At 34.3% G+C, this 20,419-nt stretch overlaps 1 protein-coding gene across 5 annotated transcripts in view; it reads right to left on the bottom strand.

Moving 5' to 3' along the window:
• LOC129249331 (zinc finger protein 628) overlaps positions 1-20,419 on the bottom strand; it is a 38,563-nt gene that overhangs the window by 17,468 nt on the left and 676 nt on the right. For 2 of the 5 annotated variants that reach the window (XM_054889088.1, XM_054889092.1), the window contains exon 2: positions 16,108-16,599. In XM_054889088.1, the coding sequence (XP_054745063.1) occupies positions 16,108-16,347 (240 nt within the window). In that variant the 5' untranslated portion in view covers positions 16,348-16,599. Of the gene's footprint in view, positions 1-16,107; positions 16,600-18,756; positions 19,394-20,419 lie in introns of those variants that run through there. The other 3 variants (XM_054889089.1, XM_054889090.1, XM_054889091.1) reach the window with 3 other exon arrangements.

Raw genomic sequence — 20,419 nt, forward strand, 5'->3', positions numbered from 1 at the left:
TCTTCGGCCAGTTTAAAAAAAGTGATTTCGAGAAAAACGCGTTTAAAGTTGTAAGTAGCGTTCGGGGCATACCTGCGAGGCACTGCCGTCGAATGAAAAATTTGGGCATTTAGACATTTTTGCTGGCATCCCTCATTTGGTATATTATTTCTAAGACCCTAAAGCACCTTTTAAGACAAAAAAAAATTTTTCGATTTTTTCGAAATTCTAGACCAGCTTCCCCCCTTAACTCGGTAAGCGTACTTTTATATAATGTTTTATAATTGAACAATTAATTTAACATAATTCTCATTTTGTTTTCAAAAAGTTGCATTTGTTTTGCTCACACATATTGTGGGTTGTTATAAAAACAACGAATAATTGTTTCTATAAGGATGGAGTTTCTTTAATTTGAAAACTTTTTATAAAATTTCGCTAAAATAATTTTACTTTCAATCAACTTTCTATAAAATTAAATTTTTTTTTGTGTGCATACTTTTATTTGCAATCTATCTTGACGACAATAAGCAAATTTTATAATTTTTGTAATCTTAACCTAGGTACTTAACAGAAATGGTTTAGTCTCCATTGAGACTAACCATTATTTGCCATTTTATGTTGGGATATTTTATATTATTTATTTGATAAATCTAGTATATGGAATCGTTTTAGTCGTCGTATACTTTGACTATTGTCTAACAGATTTATAGCTAGGGTATTACAATGATTGTCGAGTCGATTAATATACTTTTTGCTATATTTTTTTATCTCTTCTTTAACATAAGGAATATTGAGGTCTTTATGTATCTTCTCATTTTTCACAAACCAAGGAGCACCTGTTATTAGTCTTAGAGTTCTTGACTGGTAACGTTGGACTATTTCCACATTGGACAGACTTGCTGTTCTCCAGAGTTGTAAAGCGTAAATCCAAACCGGTTTTAAGATTGCATTATAGATTCTTACTTTATTTTCCAGGCTTAGCTGCAATTTTTTACTAAAAAGCCAATACATCTTTTTTGTTTTTTGGTTAAGTTGCTTCACTTTAGAGTTTATAAGCGATCTCCAGGTCAACCTTCTGTCAAGATGTACACCAAGATACTTCACAGTCGTATTTTGTGGTATTTGAGTACCACAAAGATTAACAGGAGGACAGTCTCCTTTTCTAAGAGTGAAAGTTACCTGTGTAGATTTTTGGGGTTGACTCTAATCCTCCATTTGTGCATCCATTTCTCTACTTCATAAAGCTCCTTCTGTACATTCAGCGACGCTCCTTCTGTATCATCAGCATACGTTGCAATGCTTACATCTGCCAACACTGGCAAATCGGCAGTGAATATTGTTTACAGGACCGGACCTAGCACACTGCCTTGCGGCACACCAGCATTTATGGAGTATATATTAGATGTTACGCCTTGATTTACAACATAATACTTTCGGTTAGTTAAATATGATTTCAGTAATAAGTAGTACATTGTGTAAAATAAGTACCCGGAATTTAAAAAAAAAACACATTTTTTCATATTACTCATCATTATTTGTTGGATCGCCTTCAAAATAGGCTCCTTTTGAGCCGATACAAATATTCCAACGAACAACCCAGTCATCCATGGCCCGCTGGTAGGCCGGCGCCGGGATGGCCTTCAGCTCCTTTAGCGAATTTTTTTTAATGTCTTCAATCGACTCAAAACGCCTTCCCCGAAGTGGCAATTTTAGTTTTGGGAAGAGAAAAAAGTCACAGGGTGCGAGATCTGGCGAATACGGTGGCTGTTCGATAGTATTTATTAAGTTTTTGGTCTTGTATTCGCGTACAATCAAGGCTCGGTGCGATGGCGCGTTGTCGTCGTGCAGAATCCACGAATTGTCCTTCCACAATTCGGGCCGTTTACGGCGAATGGCTTCACGTAAATGCCTTAAAACGGATAAATAATATTCCTTATTAACCGTTTGGCCCTCTGGAAGGAACTCAGAGTGCACCACGCCTTGGTAATCAAAGAAAACCGTGAGCATAACCTTCACTTTTGACCGGCTTTGGTGTGGTTTTTTTGGATACGGCTCGTTCTCGAAGCGCCATTCAGACGATTGCTGACTGGTTTGCATATCGTACTCGTAGACCCATGTCTCATCACCAGTTATTATGCGTTTCATGAACGTAGGGTCCGTATTAGCTCGGGAAACCATGTCTTCAGAGACCTCCTTCCGATGCTCTTTTTGCAAAAATCCATAGTAAAATTCGCCAAGTAAACAAAAGATCAACTCACTTTGACTGCAGAATAAAACACATTAAGTAATAGATCCCGTTCTAATAAGGCTTGTGCATTCAAGGACATGTGTACCAACATGAAAAAACCAAATTTGAAGTGTCAGGTATTCCCGGGAGAGTTTAAATTATAAATTCCGGGTACTTATTTTACACAATGTATGGAGCGAGAAGTATTTTCTTAATTTTATATAAAATTCCCGGGTGCCAAACTCGATCAAATGGAAATCTGTATTCTGACCTTTCCGCAATCCATTGCAGCTTTTTAGAACAATAAATTAAAAAAAAAAATAAATAAATAATTGGCGCGTACACTTCTGTTAGGTGTTTGGCCGAGCTCCTCCTCCTATTTGTGGTGTGCGTCTTGATGTTGTTCCACAAATGGAGGGACCTACAGTTTCAAGCCGATTTCGAACGGCAGATATTTTTATGAGGAGCTTTTCATGGCAGAAATACACTCGGAGGTTTGCCATTGCCTGCCGAGGGGCGACCGCTATTAGAAAAATGTTTTTATTAATTTTGCTTTCACCGAGATTCGAACTAACGACCTCTCTGTGAATTCCGAATGGTAATCACGCACCAACCCATTCGGCTACGGCGGCCGCCTAGAACAATAAATTACTACTCTGTAAATCCTCAATCTCCTAAATCTGATTCTATTAAAAAATCTTCTACTCAATCTCTTAATTGAAAATGACAACAAATTTATTCTCAGTTTTTGACCCTACCTCAAGTATTTTTCATTTATCTCTTAACTGAATAAGAACTCCTTTAGGATTAATAGTATTTAGTTCACAAGTGTTAAATATAATATAACGCCATTTACAAAAATTATAAATCTTCGGATAGGGTGATTAATCTTGCGCCACCTTGTATAAGAGTTGCATATGATTTGGCCACCACTGTAAAAAAAATGGGTGCATTCGTTATCCGGCAGGGAAAATAGATATGCAGAAACAGCTACAAAAGTGATGAATTCATTGCTATGAGCTCGAAACAAACTATGAATCTACTGTATCAAGTTTCCAAGACAGGCCCGCACCTGACAGACAATATTTTCATCGCGCATGAAATACATACTTTGACGTCAATGATTTCTTGGCCTAAATAGTTTGTAATGATACATTGCTTCACTCATTAATTCGATTTATAAAGCGTTTTTCAGTAAGAGCGCTTCAACTTTTGAACTTTTTTGAATAAAACACAAACGGTTTAACTTTTTTAACTAATTTTTTTTTTATTATCGAGTTTGAACATATACATTTAAGTATGAAATTCGATTTCTTTTGCATGACCACCGCGTACACGTTTTACGAAGTCCAATCTTTGAACCAAATTTTCGACCCCTCTTTTGCATAAATCGGCCGAAATTCCAGCAATTGCACGTTCAATATTGGCTCTGAGCTCACAAATCGTCGCCGAATTGCTACTGTAGACCAATGACTTCACATAACCCCAAAGAAAATAGTCTAGAGGCGTCAATCACTCATCGAACTTACTCTTCAACAAATCAATTGTAGCGTGTGCTGTGTGGCTTGTGGCCCCGTCCTGTTGAAACCACATGTCGTCTAAGTCCATACCATTCAATTGCGGCCAAAAATAATCGTTTATCATGTCGCGGTATCGACTTCCATTCACAGTAACGTGGCGATCGTTCTCGTCAACGAAAAAATATGGGCCAATTACGCCGCCGGCATGTAAACCGCACCAAACAGTGATTTTTTCGGGATGCAACGGTACCTCATGAATCACGTGTGGATTGCTTTCTGCCCAGTAACGCATATTTTGCTTGTTGACAAAGCCGTTGAGCCAAAAGTGAGCTTCATCACTGAAGATGATTTTTTGGAAAATTTATAAATTTTCATAAAAAATTTGCACGATTATTTTCATAAAAAATTTGCACGATATGCAATCGTTGCTCAAGTGTGTAGCGTTCCATGATGAAATGTATACTAATGAAGTTTACAAATGACAAGCGAAAAATAAAAAATATTGCGTCGTTCGCCCTCCCTATCGGAAAAAAGTTGAAGCGCACCTATTGAAAAACGCTATATGTACATACATACATACATGTTTTTTTTTTATTTTTCTTTTTCAATACCAGAGTTTGTTATCTCTTCATTGATAGTAGTGGTACAGCTTTCGTTAATTCCAGCCGCACTTCGCATGTTGTTGGTGTTGTAACATTCCCCTTAAATTTTCGGCGAATGCCGCTTAAGTGACAATTTTTGGTCGGATATAAATCCGGAGATGTTCCGGTAATGCAGAACCGACTGTCGACCTCTATCGTCACCATCTATTATGTACAATATATTTCTCTCGGCATGCCATCGCATATCTATCATGCATATAAAATTTGGTGAGTGATTAATTCTCGTAATCCAAACTATCTATTTATATGTTCCTATAAGTTTGATAAGCACAATTAGCGCCATACTATTATTATAAATTGATAAGAGCTTTATGTCACCCACTAACTACTTAATAAGTGTCACATCTCAAAGTTGTTTTTAAATATTTCGTTACATCACAAAAGTTTATTAATCCTTTGAACAACACTACGAGCTATTCAAAATTAATACAAAATTTATTCACTCATACATTTATAAAATTCTTTGCATACTTAAATATTACATATGTATATATGGTATATATGTATGTATTATCATATTCACAACAACTCACTACAACATTTGAACGTTCTGAATTTTTTTAATTTGTGTTGTGATGATGTATGAGTTAGCCAGCGATATGTGCATATGTATGTGGTATACCCTTATAAACAATGAAATGATTTGTTTTTAATTAATAGGTTACGTATGTCTATACTTCTATACTAATATATAAAGAGGAAAACTTTGTTTGTTTGTTTGTTACGAATAGGCTCAAAAACTACTGGACCGATTTTAAAAATTCTTTCACCATTCGAAAGCTACATCATCCACGAGTAACATGGATTATATTTTATTTTGGAAATAGGGCTCGAGATATAGGTCAAAACGTGGACCCGGGTAACCTTCGGATGTGTATGTACAATATGGGTATCAAATGGAAGCTGTTGGTGAATGCTTTAGTCCAGAGTATTTTTCATGCCGCTCTGTGACTGGGGTCTCGAGATATAGGTCAAAACGTGGACCCGGGTAACCTTTGGTTGTATATGTACAATATGGGTATCAAATGAAAGCTGTTGATAAGTGCTTTAATACGGGGTAATTTTCATACCTATTGATGACTAGGGTCTCGAAATATATGCCAAAACGTGGACTCGCCGTGTCTTTGAACCGAATTAAACCAAACTTACACACATTGTTAAGTAGGTATTGAAGATGATTTCCGTATAGTTTGAATACCTATTGGTATATAGGGTCCCGAGATATAGGTCAAAACGTGGACCCGGGTAACCTTCGGACGTGTATGTACAATATGGGTATCAAATGAAAGCTGTTGGTGACTACTTTAGTACAAAGTATTTTTCATGCCGCTACGTGACTGGGGTCTCGAGATATAGGTCAAAACGTGGACCCGGGTAACCTTTGGTTGTGTATGTACAATATGGGTATCAAATGAAAGCTGTTGATAAGTGCTTTAATACGGGGTAATTTTCATACCTATTGATGACTAGGGTCTCGAAATATATGCCAAAACGTGGACTCGCCGTGTCTTTGAACCGAATTAAACCAAACTTACACACATTGTTAAGTAGGTATTGAAGATGATTTCCGTATAGTTTGAATACCTATTGGTAGATAGGGTCCCGAGATATAGGTCAAAACGTGGACCCGGGTAACCTTCGGACGTGTATGTACAATATGGGTATCAAATGAAAGCTGTTGGTGACTACTTTAGTACAAAGTATTTTTCATGCCGCTACGTGACTGGGGTCTCGGGATATAGGTCAAAACGTGGACCCGGGTAACCTTTGGTTGTGTATGTACAATATGGGTATCAAATGAAAGCTGTTGATAAGTGCTTTAATACGGGGTAATTTTCATACCTATTGATGACTAGGGTCTCGAAATATATGCCAAAACGTGGACCCGCCGTGTCTTTGCACCGAATTAAACCAAACGTACGCACATTGTTAAGTAAGTATTGAAAATGGGTTTCGTAAAATGTGGTTGTAATTCGGAGCACTGGCAACGGGTACATCGTTCTTTTGAACCAGCCATAATGTCGCTTACTTTTTTAACGCTTGGGGCGGAACTGAACTGTCAAATTGACAGTGTGAGTTACAATGTGTCAATATTTCTTTCTGATTTGGATGCCATAAGGAAAAAGTAAGTGCAACATGTAAAAATTGTTTGTGAATTTTTTTGGAGTGGATTTTGGAACAGTGAATAATTTCTTACGAAATTTGAGAATTTAATGTGAAATCCGAATGAAATTATGTGTTCGTGGAAAAAAAATTTTTTTCGTTTTTTTTTTTTGAAAAATATAAATGGATAATGGTTAAAAAAGCTCCAATGCTTAATAAAACATATAAATTGAAACGAAAAATTCATGGATGATCATATGCGTTGATTTGAAATTTAAAAACAATCTTCTTTTTTCCTGATTTTCAATTTATATTTTATATTTACTCAAAAACAAATAGAAAAACAAAAAATATTGTTAATGCCAAAGCGCTTGAATAAAGAATAAAGAAATAAATAATATGAAAAGCATATATTTTCTGTTCTAAACCATATCTATTCTATTTTAGTGTGCCCAGCGAAGGGGGCCGGGTTTGCTAGTGTAACATATACTTATTCACGTAATAAAAACGTTACCTGCACACAGTTATTAAATTGGCATATGTATATCAAAAACAAATGCATACACATCATATGATTTCTATATTGTAAAAAATGAGCAAAATCATAAGACCCTTTTCAAAAAAATTACCTCTTTACCTTTGCAAACTCTCAAATTTTCTTAAAATTCTGATGTCAAAATTTAAAATTTTGATTTCATAAAAAATATTCAAAATGGAAATTAAAAAAAATGCAAAATTTTGATAGAAAAAAATATTTATAAGGGGATTTTTCGATAATTATTATTTTTGTTTTAAATTAAACTTCAATTTAAGTGATGTACCTTATTGAATGAATAATTTTTTTTTTCATAAAAAAATTGAAAAAAAAATGTCTTAAAATAAAAATAATCTTTTTACGCAGATTTCTGGTTCTGGATGTATGCACATATACGCACATATGTACTGCCAGTGTCAAAAGAAAGTGTACACCTCATATTGATAAGTTTTGACGATTTATTTATTTTGTAATTTCAATTACACTGTGCGACAGTGAAAATATACTTTTATAGAGACCTAATACAACTTGTAGGTATAGTAAAACTAAGAAACATGGTATAGGAGAAATTTCCAATACACCCCCAAAATCTCATTTTATGGCCATAAAACCGTTTTTCAGTAGGTTGATGTGAACAATCACTCCTAACTTCGCCAATTTCCATCCGATTTCGAATTTGTTTTTTTAGTTCGAAAGAACAAAAACAAGCCTTTTTGACAGTGTGTTGACAATTTTTCTGAAATGACAACTGACGAGACTGTAGATGGAAGTATTTGGATTTTTTATATTTTTTCTCTATTTTTTCAACTTTGACATAATTTTTACGATATTATCCGATATTGAAGATTTTTTTTAGTCCACTACTGTTATAGTAAATTTAATTTTGCGTCGAATGAGCTATATTTGACTGTAATTGAGTTAAAATTAATAGAGTTGTGTGAGTTTTAAGATTTTATTGTATTTTTTTTTACTAATTTGATATGTAGGCATCGAAGCATGAAAATGATAACAAGTGTCATTATAAACACATAATATTTATTGGAGTATTGTGCAGTATGGTACGGTGCAGTACACAACAGAACTGGTTCCAAACTTAAAAATGTATTGGAAACGGCCCTTTGGAGTTTAGTATGGTACGGTACATTTGCCATTCTCTTCATCAGTTTTGAATACTTCTCTGTAAGAAATTCGATCATCATCATTCATCTGAAGTCGTCATCAACTAAATTCCATTGTTTAAATCGAGAAGCGAGCGTTTCAGATTGTCTTCCCGATAGAAGTAAATCACGAGAAAGATCCTGAAAATCTGAATTTGATACAATGTGTCGTTCTGAAGACTTAGAACCAGACGGAAAGTACTTTTCATCATCAGGTTTATTGTTATCACTTTGATCATCATCAGCAATGAGTTGAACTTCCTTCAGTTCATGTCCTGCAGTTGAGTCAATCATATCGTCCAAGACTACGGGGTTCTTAACAGTTGCAACATCAGCATACTTTATGTGCTTTCGAGCTTTATAATGATGGCCGTTTACGTCCGTTTTATAAAAATAACAATCATCTGGTTTATGATAAGGCTGACGATGCCACATCATCGGAGAATATTGAGAAATTCGATTTTTCTGGCAACGTTTTGATTTATATCTCTTGAATTTCAATGAAACAAACAATAAAACTTTGACGTTTTAATAAGGTTAAATTATAATAACAAACTCCTTTTCTTAATCAATGTACAGTGTGGACTTTGGTACACTTGGGAGCCTTTTCATATTTCCATTGAAAAAAAAAGTGCTATAATATGTCAGATATTTTCGTAAGTACTAACCAGTTCTGTTGTATGCAGTACAGTGCACTCTTATGTATACATATATACTCCAATAAATATTACGTATCTATAATAACGCATCAAAACACGTCCTTATTCCCATTTAGCGTAAAGTTATACCTTCATACCAAATTAGTAAAAAAAAATACAATAAAATCTTAAAACTCACACAACTCTATTAATTTTAACTCAATTACAGTCAAATATAGCTCATTCGACGCAAAATTAAATTTACTATAACAGTAGTGGACTAAAAAAAATCTTCAATATCGGATAATATCGTAAAAATTATGTCAAAGTTGAAAAAATAGAGAAAAAATATAAAAAATCCAAATACTTCCATCTACAGTCTCGTCAGTTGTCATTTCAGAAAAATTGTCAACACACTGTCAAAAAGGCTTGTTTTTGTTCTTTCGAACTAAAAAAACAAATTCGAAATCGGATGGAAATTGGCGAAGTTAGGAGTGATTGTTCACATCAACCTACTGAAAAACGGTTTTATGGCCATAAAATGAGATTTTGGGGGTGTATTGGAAATTTCTCCTATACCATGTTTCTTAGTTTTACTATACCTACAAGTTGTGCTAGGTCTCCATAAAAGTATATTTAATTTTTTTTTTTTTTGTCACACCGTGTTATTTGTATAAAATTTGTAAATATTCAGCTAATTTTCATCAAAATTTTAAACTTTTTACTTAGAATTTTTAGAAGAACTTCGTGTATGCAGTTTTATAGATCATTGAAATAATCAAGTGCAAGTTTCAAGTGGCCCAAAAATCGCGTTGATGAAAAATGTAGTAGGAGAAAATGCACAAGACCGCGAGCGAAAAAAATTCTCAAAATTTATTGTGATTTTTGACCTACTTGAAACTTGCACTTTAGTGTACCAAAAATTAATGAGCTATAAGAAATTTTTGAAAAGAAACTTCTTAGGCGTCGATGGACGAGCGAGAATGGAGACTAAAATTTTAAGGCCATTCAACGTTTTGGGCATTTTCGTTCCGCGAGAGAGAAAAAAGATGTAACGTAGAGGAAAGAGGAGAGAGAGAGCTATACCTTATACAATATATATCTTAGATATACTTTAGACTATTTTTCCCGAGTTTTTCCTTGTGGTTGCTAATTTCTAGTGAGAAATAACACTACCTACTTTTTTGGCGCTTGTTTGTTGGTCTAGCTCATCTTGTAGGAAATATATTTTTGGTGCCTACTTTTTGGCGCTTATTTCCGTTTCCCGACTAGTGCTTGTGCGTACTATAAAATGCCATACATTGCGGCGTCGGATTTATTGGTATTGCCTTGCGGTAATTTGTGCCGTTGCACAGTGCGGCCGATTCCCAAAAAGCTGGCCAAAAGTCGAAAAAAAAGTTTCTAGATAGAGTTTTTTTGTCTTTGGGTTGGCTACAGTAATGCCTTGAGTAGTGAAAACCGTTCATAGCAACGTCCTGTACCCTAAGTATCCTCTGTATTTTCAGTCGCAACGTGGCCTTCGTTTGAGCATCGTATTACTGTCGATGAATAGTGAAAGTTGTACACATTTGAAAGATTTTGTAATGGAATAAATTGAACAAAACCAAATGGAATCATCTTCGGAAGGTTAGTAAAATACGAGAAATCTTTAGTACATATCAATACCTCGACACAAAATTTTTAGCTGCAGCAATACGTAGATAAATTTTTTGCAATTTTTTTTACAAAATTTGAGTTTTCAAACTGTATAGTAATACAACGCCGTCATATGCTGCTTTGAAACCTATTAAAGGTTACTCAAAAAAGTAATGGTTACTGAACAAAATTCAGCTGCAGATTCAGCTGCTACCACTTGCTACCTTGCGACCCCGAAAACATATAAATTTACATGCATCTTGATTATGTTCTTGAATATACGCTATTTCACGTGAGGGGGTGGCCAATAGGGGTGGAAGGGGGTGGATTTTCAAAATTTTAAGATCAAATTCGTAATCAGCGACCCTGAAAACATAAATTAACATGCATCTTGATTATGTTCTTGAATATACGCTATTTCACGTGAGGGGGTGGCCAATAGGGGTGGAAGAGGGTGGATTTTCAAAATTTTAAGATCAAATTCGTAATCAGCGACCCCGAAAACATATAAATTTACATGCATCTTGATTATGTTCTAGAATATACGCTATTTCACGTGAGAGGGTGGCCAATAGGGGTGGAAGGGGGTGGATTTTCAAAATTATAAGATCAAATTCGTAATCAGCGACCCCGACAACCCCCGAGTAAGAAATTTTGAATCAATTACTTAATTTTTTGAGTTTTGGCCAGCTTTTTGGGAATCGGCCGCACTGTGCGTCGGATTTATTGGTATTGCCTTGCGGTAATTTGTGCCGTTGCTGCGGTCCTGGAATCGCTGCGTCTGTGCGGGTGATAAACGCTCGGAGTAGTGCGCGTTGTTGCCACGGATTGTGTCTAGCGTTTACCTGCACCGGTCGACCCTTCTCCGTTTTTGTGTAAATTTTGTCAATTTGTATTCTTTGCAAATGTTGTGATTTATTTATTGTAGATATACATTCTTTTTCTCTCTCTCTCTCTCATTCTCTCTCCGGTCTCTCCCTCTTTCCGTGTCTGCCTTGAAAGTTTCACTTCTGTTTTATGTACTGCGCTACACGCACTTTTTTCAGAATTTCTGAGTAAAAAGTTTGAAACTTTGCTTTATATGGCTTTTGTTGTAGTTTGAACTATATTTTTATAAAAAAAATAATTGAAATTAAAAGGTTAATAAATAGGCAAAACTTGTCAGTATATGGTGTACACTTTCTTTTGACGTTGACTGTATATCATTTGCTGGGTGTTTAGTCGAAATTCATATCCAATTTTCTTTGTCTACAGCCATGACGGAATACGAATAAAATTGTATGTGTTTGTTAAGGATTAAAGGGTTTAATCACAAAATAGTTCTATAGATTGAAAGATAAGTATGCAAACTATTTTCCTATATTATTTCATCCTACATACCAACTAACGACACTCCACGTAAATTAATTCGATATTTACTAAAAGAATCTGAGCTACAGGGTCTCTCAAGTTAAAATTCTCTTTTATACGTGTTTTGATTTGACGAAGTTCGATGTTCGATGGCATCTCTTTTGATAGATGTTGCGTATAAAATCAATAATTTACTAAAATGACTTCGATTTCGGTTGAGAATAGTATACAATTAATTTAAATTAACTGTGAAAATTGAGTACCGCTAGTTGAAATCGTACAACCAAGCCCAGTATAAAAAGTTAAACGAAAAAAAAAGTTTAATTGAACTGCCTAATAAGATAATTCGGCACAAAATTTATATTTTTGTTATTTATTCCCAGGACAGAGCGCCAATTATGTCTAATTGTCTTAAAAAATTCCCACAAAAAAATTCGACATTTGTAAGGGTAAACGGAAGTAAACAGCATATGTGACATTTTTATATATTAAAAGTTATGATGATTAGAAAAGTGTTTATTTTTATTCATATGCCATATGTAAGAACTTATGCATATAACATTTTTAAGATTTTTTTCAGTTAAATCAGTAATTTTTTTTTAAATTACTTCAATTACTTCATTATAAACTACATTCAACGTCAAGTTTTCGTTATTGCCCATTTGAACTCGTATATTTTCCCAGGATCTAACCCGGCTTAACGCAACATAAAGTTGGCCGTGAGCAAAGCAATCCTCCTTTAAATGAAGCCCCACCCTTGATAATGTTTGCTCCTGGGCCTTATTTATTGTTATGGCGAAGGCTATTATAATGGGAAATTGGCGGTGCTTCAACGTAAAAGGAAGTGTGGTTTCGCTCGGCTGCAAATTTATACGAGGCAATAGAAATCGCCTTCCCTGAGCCTCTCCGCATAACACTGCCGCGTGCAAACAATTCGGATCCATTTGTTTTATGATAAGTCGTGTGCCATTCACCAATCCTTCTGCTGGGCTTAAATTGCGAATCAACATTATCATTGTTCCAATTTTCAATTGAAGCTTATGCGGCGGAATTCCACTAAAATTGAGGGAGTGTAAAAATTCCACAGGGAATCTTACCTGATCTTGTGAAAGAATCGTATCAGCGCTGAGATATGTGCGCTCTTGACCAGGTAGCATATCGACTGTACTCGAGTTTATGATGGCACATTGATCATTTTTTGGACATAATATGGCTCGGTCTTTTAAATTATCGATTTCTATTATTCCATTATTTGGTTGGAAAACCCAGTCAATGAGGGTTCCGTTTTTTAAAAGAAATTGATCAGGAATTTTTACTCCTGATGCATTGTCTTCCCCTTCGCCGTGTCCTATGCGCAAAAGAAAATTACAATAGTCGGGTTCTTGACTACGCATATTGATTGTGAGCTTAAATGATTTAAAAAATTTCCACAAAGAGCAACGCTTTAAACAATTACCAACTATGCCAGTTCGCGTACTTCTCGGTACCACATTATGTAACCGGTAACCATACAATGCTGTGCTCATTAGAAAGAGAGCTAAACAAAGCAAACGTACTCATATATATGCGTATATTTGTGTGTCATCCCGCTTTGCATAGACATCGCAGTTATCAATATGAAAATTTTGATAACTTTACACGCAAATATTTCATGAACAAATTAACCAATTTTAATTTTTATAATTTTCCGGAAATATTCGCATCAAAACCTTTCTTTTGATATATATTTCATATCTGTACATATTGTATATTAGTTTAGTCAGAATAAGCGCCATGTTTTAAAATAATATTATAGAAGATTAAAGACTAATTCTCATTCAGAATATGTGTTTAAATTTAATTCAAAAAATTAAGTCAAACTATAAAGACCCTGTACATAAATAACCATAGTACCGCAGTATGTCCGTTGTGCAAATGTATGTACATGAAAATATGATTATCTTCGATGAATACAAGCCCATCTAGAACTGTAGTAAAAACAATAAGCTTAGCAGAACTTAGGAGCGCCATACCATTGCATAGGCTGAGACGCTTCAGCGCATGCCACACTCCTCACAAATATTATTTAAAGACGATTTCAGCACCAAAGCTAATGGCAGAGGCGGCGGCAACAGCCATACTTGATGGGCTTGTAAAAGGACACGGCAAAGAGTGGGAAAGAGCAGGATCAAAGACGAGGTGTGGCGTCATATAATACATACATATACACTTACACCACACACCCGTACACACACGAACATTTGCCCGAGTGTGATATGATAATAAAGTCTATAAAACGAGAGTAGCTTAGTAGAGAAGAAATTTGTGTTGTATTGTAAAAAAGAATTGAAAAGCATAATCGATTAAAAGTAAAATGGGATAGGTCAAAGAGACGGCGAAAATTAAATAACAAATGGTTCTTATATTTGAACTAACGACTGCAAACATTGTATAGCAACAGTACTAACCTAACATATCCTAATAGTTAAAATTATTTGCTTTTTTTCTACAAATCATATAATTGCACGAACATTAAAATAGCAGACAAGAGTAAGGAGAATGCCCTTACGGCAGTTGATAGAAAAGAGAAACCTTTAAGAGAGTGAGTAAATTTTCATTTCAAAATTCAGAATAATAGGAGCAAGCGAATAATGAAGTTAGGGGAAATTGTACGATAAAAAAAAGGATTCTAATATATGCTCATCGATGATGTATGCAAACGGTTCATATGCACATATTCGTATTAATATGTTTCACTAAATACCCAGACATGTATTTGCACATTGAATATGAAATGCCCGATTTGCTCGTGCTACAGTAAAATATAAACATTTATTCCGAAAAATAAATACCATTTGACGATTGTTTCTTCCCAACTCACAGTGTAAGATTTTGCCATTATAATGAAATTACTTAGCACGTAACCTTTTATTTTCCATGCGAAAGTTTAGTTTGTATTGGACAAACAAGCACTACTCCTAATCACATACAATTTCGTCTTTTTATAGTTGTAAGGAAAAAAAGCTTTTGTTTAAATGATAACTCGAAAACTATAAAAGTTATCGAAGTAGCTATTTCTATATTGCAAATATATTGGATGGCTGAGAAAAATTTGTTTATAGCTGCTTTCTAATCTTTCAATATTGAAAATTCCAGACAAACATTTAATCTGAATCTGAGCGAACTGCCTTCAAAAATGGTAGCCACAGGAAATCAGCTGTTTCGATCGGGTAAGACAAGGAGAAAGTGTTAGATGAGTAGGTTTGAACGAACAATAATGGTGCCATGCGGGGTATGACTAGCTAACAGACTTTGCAAAGGTATTAAAGGACTTATCTCCGTTGCTTAATGTTAATCTACTTTTGTATGGGAAGGATAAAATAAGCGGGAATATCTTACATTTTAATTTCTGCACTCCTGCGCTATTTCCTATTCTTATTTTAACTACATGGTGTGTACACATATACATTAAATTATATAATATTAATAAATATTTTCAGTTATCAATTTAATGAGTTTTCAAACAAAACGTACAAATGTGAAAATATTGGTTAATAAATTTTGTAATCTGGAAAAAAAATTTAACTCAATGGAAAGTTTTTTTGTTTTTGCTGAGTAAAAAATATAATTCGAAAAACAACTATTTTCGAAATAATGATTAAACTTTTTTAGAATCGAAATAATGATAATTTTTATAGTTGAGTTTTTTAGTGAAATTTAAGCAAATAAAAATTAAAACAGCCCGTTTAACAAGGACTATATTGGTGTACTCCTTATGAACGTATCATTACATTCTCAGTACGATTTTATAGTTGAAATTTGAAAAGTAATTATTATTTGCGGGTCCTGATAATAATAGCAATATTATTACAAATATTGTTCATAAAAGTAGCAATAATATCAAGTGATTTTTGGAGTAAATGAGTGATTAGCAATAAAATGAAAAGCAATAAAAATAAGCGACGATCAAATTCAAAAACTATTTACATTAAAAGTTCTTTGTTACTTCTATTGAATTAGAGACAAATGCACAATGCGAGTCGAGTTACAGTATAACGACAGCAAACAAAATATGAATGGAAATATGAAACCGAATCCGATACAACGCAAACAATTAAACAATGTGCATATGTATGTAGATAATTACATAAATAATAATAGAGCTTGGTAAATGAACGAGTAAACAAAAACAAAATAGCAGCAAAATTAGCAGAAATATAAACTATATTTTTTATTTAGCATCAGCTGCAATCTATCCCAAAAGTAGAAAACACCGTCTGATAAAATAACAATTTCCCCATTTCTTTGGCATTCAAACTCACCTCGTTCAGATGATTCTGAGGTTGTTGTTGTTGTAATTGCAGTTGCTGCAAATGTTGTGAATCGTTATGTTGCTGTGGTGAATGCCGCTGATGCTGCTGATGTTGTTGCTGCTGCTGTTGTTGTTGTTGTTGCTGATGTTGTTGATATTGCCGATTCAATTCATTCGCAGTTGCTACAGTAATTGTGGCTTTCGCTGACTCACCAGCATTTGCTTTTGCTGTTGCATGTTCACTATTCATTTTCCAAACACCACACAATCCAATTCTGCATGGCGAACATCTTCATAGGTATTTCAAGTGTACAGCACTTTCATTGATTTCAAATATTAATATTTTTTTATCTTGCAATTAACACGTATTGTAAAATCTATGCACATATGTATATGTATATATTTATAGGTTGCAAGTTTCTAATTCTGTATTGGTGCAATTCCACTTGGACTCTAGCACGCTCAAAAAGCTGAATCCGTAAAATTTCCAATCGGATGACAACTGAAAAAATCCAATAAGAGATTTCTTAACATTAAATCCTGGCACCTGAACTATATTTGCTTTAAAAATTAAACTCACAAGTCTACCTAATCAATGTGAAAAAACTATACGATTTAAATGGTTATGCAAGCTTAAAAAGTAAATGTAATTAAAATCTACTTGATATCCATATTGAATTTTTATATAATAATTTAATTTATATAGAATGAGTTAAAATTATACCTGAAAACTATATTTGCACATTTACCTACTTGTCTGCTAAGTTACTATTTGTCTGTTGCATTAACCCCCCGCCTTAAAACCTGAAGATTTTGTATTATAAAAAAAAATATTGTGAAAAATAAATAAAACGAAAAACCGCCTAAATGACTGAGACTTCGTGACCGCCGTTAACGTCTCTGCCTCTGCCTTCATTATTGCCTTTTCCTCTCCTATCATTCCCCATTCCAATCTCTTTTCAATAGCTCTTATTGCCTTGCCATTCGCTTTACTCACATTGCATGCAATTATGTGTCGTATGCATGCATAAAGCGATATATGTGCGTGTGTATTAGTGCGTTCACTTCCAATTCGCTCTTTTTGTGCTTTTATTCATAAAAAAAAGAGCTTCCTCTCGCTCTCGCCAATGCCCCGCCGCATCAAGTTAGAACAGAACAACAAATACACCGCACCGCACTACTGTCAATGAGACAAACAACTATACAACTATACACTATAGCACACCCGACCCCTTTCGACAAATACAACGTAAACGACTTCAGCCCGCATATTGCCCAGTGCTTTTTTTGTTACTGTATTTATTTAAACCATATGCAAGTACTTGAGAAATTGGAAATCCCAAAATAGTAGGTAAATTATTAATTATTCACATTTTGCCAATTAAATATAAATAAATAAAATATATAATTTATGAAATCAAAATCATATAATCAGGTTCTTCAGCAAATTTTACATCAATTCCCCCTCATTCCAATTAAAGTTCTTCTCTTTTACACTCTCCCTCTCCCTCTCCCAAAATTGCTCGAGTCATCGTCATATGTAGTTATCAGCATAATCCACTGCCTTCGTGTGATTCTGCTGAATTAAGACTTTGGTTGTAGCTACGCTGTATGTTCTATTGCATTGAGGAGGTTCCGCCACTGGTCACTGTTTAAGACGTTTTAATTACGTTTTCCATTATGCTCAATTAGAGTGCATTTCATAATTGTTTAATAAATAAATAAAAAAAAATTACACATCGAGCAAAAGGTAAGGCAAGTAAAAATATTATGATCTCAATAGGCTCACTAATATTTGTATATACCTAGAAGGCAGTAAAAGAGCTCAAAATTTTTGTAGTAGTTTCCAAATTGAACTATACAAAATTTGACTATGTATATGATATGCAATAGGATTACCAAGAAAGCGGCTTTTTCATCAAAAACCTTTTGTCACGTACTTTGTACGATAATAAAAAGCTTAAACAGATAACCGAAAGCATTTCGAGCGCTAAATGTAAGTTTCGAAATCAGTTCAAGCCATATTATTCAATATCCGATTTCAGAATAAAGCTTTCCAAAACGGTTATACTGATGTAACATACCTATTTGACCTTCACTGACCTTGACATCCCCCACCTACTTAAAATCTTTGAAGTAACCAAATTATAACTACCATTTAAAACTTGCTCGACTTTATTTGTGCATACATATGTGTTTGCGCCCGAAATTAAAGCACATTCCCATATACCAACAAATCTTAAATATTTAAGTAGCAAATTTCACCGTCGATCGCGTGAAATTTTGCACTAAATAAGTAACAAAGAAATAATATTTTTGAAAAGCTTAAATATTTTCATTCACATATGTATTTAAACTAAATTTTACATACAATGGCACACAAGAGTATATGGGAGTAGAATATTATATATACATATTTAAGTACATGTATATGTGTATATGCACTTTGCGGGCACGGCAACGGGCGGCTGTCGATTTCTTGTTACGCACAACCTAGCTACATTTCAAAGCTCATTTCGTTTTCCCGCATAAATGCAACCCTGCCTTCGGCTGCCTGCTCGCTCGCTCATCAACTTGCTTGTTCATTGCTTCCCAACTCAATTGCTCCACAGCCAACCAGGCGAACATTTACCCACTCACACACTAATGTATTTAATACCTGATACATATTTACAATTACCAGAATGACACGATGACGTTAATAAGTCGTCTTTTCAGTACATTTTAATTTTTCGTCTCTTCCATTTCTATACATATATTATTTTTGATTATTTGTTCGCTTCACTTTACAAGAACTATGACAATCACTCATTCCGTGTTGATTACGAGTCACTTGATTTTCAAAATTCCTTTTCTCGTACCCAAATTTTGCACTTTACACAATATACATATGTACATGCATTAGTTTTAGCAAACATATTTTTCTTCTATTCTTTTTTTACACCAAATATTTTATGAATATTAATGTTATGCATATTTAGAAAAAAATTACAAATTTTTATTTGAAAGAATATGCATACACTGTTTTTTTTAATATTTTTTCTTAATGGGACGCCATTGAAGAATAACTTTTGAATTAACTTGATATGGAGGGGAAGAACTTTGGTAGCAAGCTAAAAACAAGGAAGAAAAAATTCGAATAGAACGAAATACGTCAGCGGAGGTGAGACGACGAGTTAAGGTGCGTAGACTGAACTCAACTGAACCGAATAAGGTGAAGAGAAGTGAAGAGAACTTCATCGCAATCGTTGTTGCCGCCGCCACCACCGCAAGCTTTGCTGCAAACGTATGTCGATGAGACAGAGATGAGAACGTAGAAGCTGGTTGAAGCGTAGAAGTAGCAAATGTACGTACAACGAGAATGATTGACGCTCAATTTAGTGCACTCACACTAATCGGCCGCTGCGCCGTCGCGCGCCTCGACAGACAATTGCGATTACATATTCTTACTAGCTCAGAGTGAGGGGCACTAAACAACAGTGTTGTGTTTCTTATTGGGAAAGGTAGTGACAACGAATATAAACGACAGACAAACTGTTAAGGAGTCATGGGGGAAACATTCCATAAGCTACATGATAATTTCAAATATCTCAAATTTGCCTTTTAGATGCTTCAGTATAAATATACCTTCGTTTACCACTATTTAATGCCACTATATTACTTTCCTCTATCCTTTTGGTTGAGTTAATTTTATATCCATACGTGTACCTATTTTGATTATCATAGTAGACGAATAGTCAAATTTTCTTTTTCGTACATTTTTTATACAAATATCAGTAAATAAAATATATTTAAATTAATACAATTATAATCAATTATCAATGAATAAAAAATAGATAATATGATTAATAAATCTATGATTAACTTTTCAACACTATTATACTTGTTTTTAATTCGTATTTAAAAATTTCATCCAAATTATCAAGATAGTTCACCTTGTTCTGATTCAAATAGTATAACTCAACAATATGTTATAACGTTTATAAGAAAATTTAACACCGATAAAAGTAAATTTTTTGTTTATAAACAAATACTAATTGGACATAAATCATGTTGACCCTTCTTCGCGGCGGCTTCGGCAAAACACTTCCCCTCCCAAGTTCATATTTCCCACTAGACAGCAACACTTTGCTTTGCCACATTATTTCAAGAGTCGCGACCACCATACCACTACTAACACAACGTAAATCGCTGCCGCCATTCTAATCAGCTTCAATGGAACAACCGCTGAGCTGTGAACGACGCATGCCCGCAAAGGTCATCCTCAAATATTTAGGGGAGGAGCAAGTGGGAAGGCGTTTACGCGCTCTTTACATTATTAA

The sequence above is a fragment of the Anastrepha obliqua genome, chromosome 5 (assembly GCF_027943255.1).
Source record: "Anastrepha obliqua isolate idAnaObli1 chromosome 5, idAnaObli1_1.0, whole genome shotgun sequence".
In the NCBI taxonomy this organism is placed as follows: Eukaryota; Metazoa; Arthropoda; class Insecta; order Diptera; family Tephritidae; genus Anastrepha; species Anastrepha obliqua.